The following is a 7,405-nucleotide window of genomic DNA, read 5'->3' on the forward strand; positions in this document are numbered from 1 at the left end:
GTTTAACTTATATATGTGTATATATATATATATATATATATATATATATATATATATATATATCAAAGATTAATGGAGTGTAATGAATTAAAATATAAGCCACATGAAGGGTTCCCATTTTCTGGCAAGCTCATTACTCTGCTGAGTACTAACACAGAACGTGTGTTACTGCAGCCCCTGGGCCTCGTAATGCTGATATAAATGACTGTGGCTTAGTATGTGTGGAATGCTCAAATGACAGTATTAGGAGAAAATGAGGAGAAATCTCAGAAACATGTGGGCCTATATACAGAACATTTGTCCAACTCATCAGTAGATTAGTCGTTCCTAAACCCCAACTCTAAAGGCCTCTTCATACCAGTGATGAGAAATATAACTATAGTTTTAATAATCATTTTAAACTATGAGATTAGGGAAGTTCCCACCACAGCTATAACAATAACAACACACATAAATTATATCGTCGGAATCACTTAATGTTTTTTTTCTTTTTACAGCTGATGTTTTTAAAAGTGATATTTAACAGGGTTAACAACCTGTCTAAATATGTTCACCTTGGTCCATTCATGTACATAATAAAAAGCATATAATATCTATAAAATGGCATTTTAGTAAGATATGTCAACATTTAAACCAATTTAAAGTGTTTTTTTTTCTGTAACATTTTTATCGTTAAATATTCGAGCATGTTGAAACCCAATACTTAAAATTAAAAGTGTAATCTAGCATTTTCTGTCAAAAAAAATCCTGCCATCACCAGCGTGCACTGAATCTTGGGATAGTCTGGGGCGTGAAGGATCCATCAGTTGTAGGATGCATTTCAAGGCTGTATTTGAAGGAGCCCTCGAATTGGGAAAGCATTTGTTGCGTCTCTGTGATGCATCCATTCTTCGAATCCACCCTTCAACGTATGCAGAGATATTGTCAGCAAATCAGAATCAGTTATAAACATAATGTGGACTATAATGTACAGTTTTCATTCTCTTTAGATTTTTAAAGTACTGTAGTGTATTCTAGCCTTAAAGGGATAGTTCACCAAAAAATTTAAATTACCCCATGATTTACTCACCCTCAAGTCTTTCTAAGTGTATATGACTTTCTTCTTTCAGACTAATACAATCTGAGTTATATTAAAAATGTCCTGGCTCTTCCAATCTTTATAATGGCAGTGAATGTGGGGGTTGAGATTTTGAAGCTAAATAAAGTGCATCCATCCATCATAAAAAGTGCTCCACACGGCTCCGGGGGGTTAATAAAGGCCTTCTGAAGTGAATAGATGCGTTTTCGTAAGAATAATATCCATATTTAAAACTTTATAAACCGTAATCTCTAGATTCCGCTAACTGTCGTACGTGTGCTCACGAGAGAGTGGCGTTCCAGCGGATGACGTTGGACATAGGCATAGGCTCCGGTGAGAATGTGCTGGTCTCGCAAGAACCAAGTTTTGTTTACAGCAAAGGAAAACCAGTCTCCTCTTGGCTTATATCAAAGTACTCCAATATTTTGCTTTACAAATCCTCGTTTTGAATGTCTAACCTCTTAACACGCAAAGATTGCCGGCGGCTTAAAGGGGTCATATGATGCGATTTCAAGTTTTCCTTTCTCTTTGGAGTGTTACAAGCTCTTCGTGCATAAAGAAGATCTGTAAAGTTGCAAAGACTAAAGTCTCAAATCCAAAGAGATATTCTTTATAAAAGTTAAGAGTCAGCCACACCTACCTAAAACGGCTCGTTCTAACACGCCCCCACATATCTACCTCACTATGTGGGAAGATCTGCATAATGCCGCCCAAATGTTCACGCAAAGAAAGGCGGCGTAACTTTTATTCTCGCTGTAGTATTGTTGACGCTGCAGCCATGTCGTGAAAACGCTGTGTGCTTCGTTGTGAAAGCGAAACTACTTTGTTTGGTCTTCCAAAAGAGGACGATATCCGTTTCGTCATGCCTGGAGCTGATCCGTGCTGGTCGCTGAGGGAATACATCAACTTAGTGCTGTGGATCGCCGGATCGGCTTTCATCGTGGACGAACCCCGGGTCGTCACATGTGCTTGCTGCTCCTTCGTCGGATCCGCCGGCTGCGCCGTTCTCAACCCCACCGTGTCTACTTAATCTAGCCCGGCCTCAGCTCACGCTAAGCCGGGGCTTCTGCTCATGCTAGGCCGCTGCATTTTTTGTTGTGAAAGCGAAACTACTTTGTTTGGTCTTCCAAAAGAGGACGATATCCGTTTCGTCATGCCTGGAGCTGATCCGTGCTGGTCGCTGAGGGAATACATCAACTTAGTGCTGTGGATCGCCGGATCGGCTTTCATCGTGGACGAACCCCGGGTCGTCACATGTGCTTGCTGCTCCTTCGTCGGATCCGCCGGCTGCGCCGTTCTCAACCCCACCGTGTCTACTTAATCTAGCCCGACCTCAGCTCACGCTAAGCCGGGGCTTCTGCTCATGCTAGGCCGCTGCATTTTTTGTTGTGAAAGCGAAACTACTTTGTTTGGTCTTCCAAAAGAGGACACGACTACAAATCAGTGGTTAAGTTGTATTTACAACACTGTTCCAGAACAGTTTAACCCAAATATCCAGATGTATGCAGCACATTTTATGGAGGACTGTTTACTGATCCTGGGAGAGTAACGTTAGACTAAAATGCCGGCACTTCTGACTCACGTTTTCATTTAAAGGATTTGCCACTGACGATTCAAACGTGAGTTTTGGGCAGTGTAGAGTAGCGCTTGTTGTTTGTCATTCCTCTGATCACAAATGCAGACAGGGTTTTATGTTTACGCGGCGTGATGCAACGCAACGCGTAAAAGGACAGTATAAGTCATTATAATAAGTAATTATGTCCCCACTGGATGCAACAAATGCCTAGTTTTTAATGGGTTTTAATGTTTTTGTCTCGTCGCTCCGGCCGGGACACAGCATCAACAGTATGGTAAGGGGCGTAACATTTCCGTCTCACGCGTGAGGTATTCGGCCAATCACAATGCACTGGATAGCTGGCCAATCACAGCACACCTCGCTTTTTCAGACCGATGAGCTTTGTAAAAATCGACGCGTTTCAAAAAGGCAGGGCATAGAGGAGAAACAATAATGTACAGTTTGTGGAAAATAATGTGTTTTTTTAACTTTAAACCGCATAAACACATTTCATTACACCAAATACACAAAATAATGTTCTTTCTAGCAGCATTATATGACCCCTTTAAGATTATTGTTGTTTCACATTCACAGCACGTTAAAACATCACAGACCTTCATTAACCTCCCGGAGCCGTGTGGAGTACTTTTTATGATGGATGGATGCACTTTATTTTGCTTCAAAATCTGGACCACTACTCACTGCCATTATAAAGCGTCATGCGTTCATGTGTTTTGGAGGAGGCATGGCTTTGCAGAGTGATTATGCAGGGAAGGCTTTGGTCTGAAGATTACGGTAGGCTGTCCTGCCTGCCTGTCAATGTATGTATTTGCATACCTCCGTGCACCTTGTTCATGCAGACATGATACGTCATCAGCACGTTTCATTACTCTAATGCAGACTGAGCGAGAATGGGAGGTGTTATTATTGTAATATTATGCGTTTTTTACTGTAATGCTTTCTCACCGGTAATCTGACAGCTTTGTATTCAACACTGTATTCAACCAACGCCGTCTCTCATCGTTTCGCTGGTTAGCCTCTGATCTGTCTGTGCGCATTCATGTGTTTTGTAGGAGGCTTTGCAGAGTGATTATGCAGGGAAGGTGGGATCTTGCTTTCAAAGCTTGCTAGCTATTGCTAGCCTTTCTGAAATAGCCTACACTAACTTTAATATAACTCTGATTGTATTAGTCTGAAACAAGAAAGTCATATACACCTAGGATGGCTTGAGGGTGAGTAAATCATGGGGTAATTTTCATTTTTGGGTGATCTACACCTATAAGTGATGAGACCTATGATTTTCGCCTAACAGATGAAAAGACGAGGAAATTTTTTTAAAAAAATGCAATACTTGCAACTGGCACTGTAGTAACTTCTTAGCACCACCAGAACATCAACCAGATACCTGTATAAACTGCCTAGTCAACCACCTAGAAACTAAACAACATGCCCTAGCAACCACCTGAACACCCTAACAACTACTTTGAAACCAAGTACACATAGGCGGAGTGTGTGTAAGGCTGGGCAAGTCTTAACCTTGCCCTGGCCACAGGTCAGAAATGAACGGGGACTTGGGGCAAAAATGACACCGCTGTACAATACGGATTTGTACAGCGTTGCACATTATAACCAATCACACAAGATTCTGTTGAGATTATGAATGCAATGGCCAATCAGAGGCGTTCAGATTAGTCATTGCTGAAACGCCAGATATAATTTATTTGCCGTTTGAATAACAGTGAAAACGAAAGCATTATAATTGGTAACTTACAATGTTTTTTTTTTTTTAATTGATTGCCTTAAAAGATGAGTTTATGATGTTCATAGTTAATAGATTACACTAACATTAGGCTAATTTAAGCCTTACCCTTCAGCTGGTTCACCCTCCTCCTATGCAAGCAACCATCTGCTGCGACAATCACCCAGAATACCTTAGCAATTTAACACTAATGCTCTAGCAACCACCCAGAATACTTTTTTAGCAACAACCTTATAGCAACACCCTTGCAAACAAACAAACATCCTAGCTACCACTCAAAAGCGTAGCAAAGGGTTTCCCAAACTGGGTTTTGTGAACTCATGGTAGTTTGTGAGGGAACTGCATGGAAAAAAAAACCTGCTGTAGCAAATGGAAAAATAGCGACATACACAACAGTGATGAAAATTGTCAAGTTAATTCTGACAACATGATGCCCAATTTGGACAGGAAATCACCACTTACCTTTTCTTCTGAAAATGCTTCACCCAATTAACATCTGTTCTTTTTTTTCTTTCTGTTTGTCTTATTCAAAGAGACCGTATCAGTGCCTCATTTCACTGCTGAGGGAGTGTCTGCTGTGATCAAGTGGGCTTTGCTGGCTCTGATCGCTTACTGGCTCCTGTCCTTGTTGCTGCGAGTCACCGTAATGCTTGTAAGGCGAGTGTTTTGGCTGATTAAAGCGGTTGTAGTGCTGTGGCTGTTTGTGCGGATCATCAGTGACCCCACTGCCTCCAGTGAAGTCACTACAATGAGACTGACTTTACTAGTGCTCATCTGTGCTGTGTTTGGAGTCGCTACGAGCAGCGGCGGTGGGACAGGAGCCAGTCTGGAAAGCCGAATGAGCAGACTGGAGGGACAAGTCAAAGGGCTGGAAAAGAAGAAAAAACAGTAATGAGCAGCTCAAAACAAGTATACGGACTTGTGATAACAGGGAGATGAGGACTCAGGGATGACATCTGAAGTGTTTTATGCAACTCAGAACAGCCTCAAGTATTAATATCTGATTTTGCCAGTTCTTTCTTGTTTTGAATACATTTCATAATTAATTGGGCCAAGGAGACTACTACCACATTGTTTTTACTAAAATGTAAAGCAAGAAGAAAGAATTTCATCCTACAGCTCTTTGAATTTCATGTGGTACCAATAAAATTGTCCTTGATTGTTTTGTGTTGCCTGTTTCTTTGAGACTGTCATTGCATGAACACACAGCTCACTTCAGTTTAGCTGCTCACACTTGCAACAACAGTAATAATACAAAATGCAACAGGATGAAGGCAATGATTATAGAAACACGTAGATATGCGTGTATGGCAATATTTAGAAACTTTCTGACTGGACTAGATATTTTAATGTACTCCAACCTTATCTGTTACAATCAACAGACAATCAAATCAACTGATCCTTTTCCTATTTAGCGCCCAAACTCTGGAACAATCTACCTAGTGTTGTTCAGGAGGCAGACACTGGGTCCTATGACGTTGCTAAAAAGAACATTATTTTGTGTATTTGGTGTAATGCAATAATGTATTTGGTGTAATGCAATAATGTGTTTGGTGTAATGCAATAATGTGTTTTTGCGATTTAAGGTTCAAAAACACATTATTTTCCATATAATGTACATTATTGTTTCTTCTCTATGCCTCGCCTTTCTGAAACGTGTCGATTTTTACAAAGCTCATCGGTCTGAAAAGCGAGGTGTGCTGTGATTGGCCAGCTATCCAGTGCATTGTGATTGGCCGAATGCTGTCTCCCAGCTGGACGAGACAAAACCAATAAAACCCATAATAAGCAAGGCATTTGTTGCATCCAGTGGGGACATAATTACTGATTATAATGACTTATATTGTATTTTTACACGTTGCTATCGCACTGCGTAAACATAAAACCATGTCTGCATTTGTGATCAGAGAAACAACAAACAACAAGCGCTACTCTACACTGCTCAAAACCAGCATAAACCAGCAAAAGGACCAGCATAAACCAGCAAAAGAACCAGCATAAACGAGCAAAAGGACCAGCATAAACCAGCAAAAGAACCAGCATAAACGAGCAAAAGGACCAGCATAAACCAGCAAAAGAACCAGCATAAACGAGCAAAAGGACCAGCATAAACCAGCAAAAGAACCAGCATAAACGAGCAAAAGGACCAGCATAAACCAGCAAAAGGACTAGTTTAAACCAGCAAAAGGACCAGTTTAAACCAGCAAAAGAACCAGCATAAACCAGCAAAGGGCCAGCATAAACCAGCAAAGGACCAGTTTAAACCAGCAAAGACCCAGCATAAACGAGCAAAAGGGCCAGCATAAACCAGCAAAGAACCAGCATAAACGAGCAAAAGGGCCAGCATAAACCAGCAAAAGAACCAGCATAAACGAGCAAAAGGACCAGCATAAACCAGCAAAAGAACCAGCATAAACCAGCAAAAGAACCAGCATAGGACCAGCAAAGGACCAGCATAACCCAACAAAGGCCCAGCTTAAACCAGCAAAAGAACCAGCATAGGACCAGCAAAGGACCAGCATAACCCAACAAAGGCCCAGCTTAAACCAGCAAAAGAACCAGCATAGGACCAGCAAAGGACCAGCATAACCCAACAAAGGCCCAGCTTAAACCAGCAAAAGAACCAGCATAGGACCAGCAAAGGACCAGCATAACCCAACAAAGGCCCAGCTTAAACCAGCAAAAGAACCAGCATAGGACCAGCAAAGGACCAGCATAACCCAACAAAGGCCCAGCTTAAACCAGCAAAAGAACCAGCATAGGACCAGCAAAGGACCAGCATAACCCAACAAAGGCCCAGCTTAAACCAGCAAAAGAACCAGCATAGGACCAGCAAAGGACCAGCATAACCCAACAAAGGCCCAGCTTAAACCAGCAAAAGAACCAGCATAGGACCAGCAAAGGACCAGCATAACCCAACAAAGGCCCAGCTTAAACCAGCAAAAGAACCAGCATAGGACCAGCAAAGGACCAGCATAACCCAACAAAGGCCCAGCTTAAACCAGCAAAAGAA

At 41.6% G+C, this 7,405-nt stretch overlaps 1 protein-coding gene across 2 annotated transcripts in view; it reads left to right on the forward strand.

Moving 5' to 3' along the window:
* The window catches only part of LOC107557688 (transmembrane protein 109-like), a 9,296-nt gene extending 3,741 nt beyond the window's left edge, over window positions 1-5,555 (forward strand). For both annotated transcript variants that reach the window (XM_016241183.1, XM_016241186.1), the window contains one exon: window positions 4,926-5,555. In XM_016241183.1, coding sequence (XP_016096669.1) covers window positions 4,926-5,284 — 359 coding nt within the window. In that variant the 3' untranslated portion in view covers window positions 5,285-5,555. The remainder of the gene's footprint in view (window positions 1-4,925) is intronic.
* The last annotated feature ends 1,850 nt before the right edge of the window (window positions 5,556-7,405 follow it).

This window comes from Sinocyclocheilus grahami, unplaced genomic scaffold, assembly GCF_001515645.1.
Source record: "Sinocyclocheilus grahami isolate Dianchi unplaced genomic scaffold, SAMN03320097.WGS_v1.1 scaffold614.1, whole genome shotgun sequence".
NCBI lineage: Eukaryota > Metazoa > Chordata > Actinopteri > Cypriniformes > Cyprinidae > Sinocyclocheilus > Sinocyclocheilus grahami.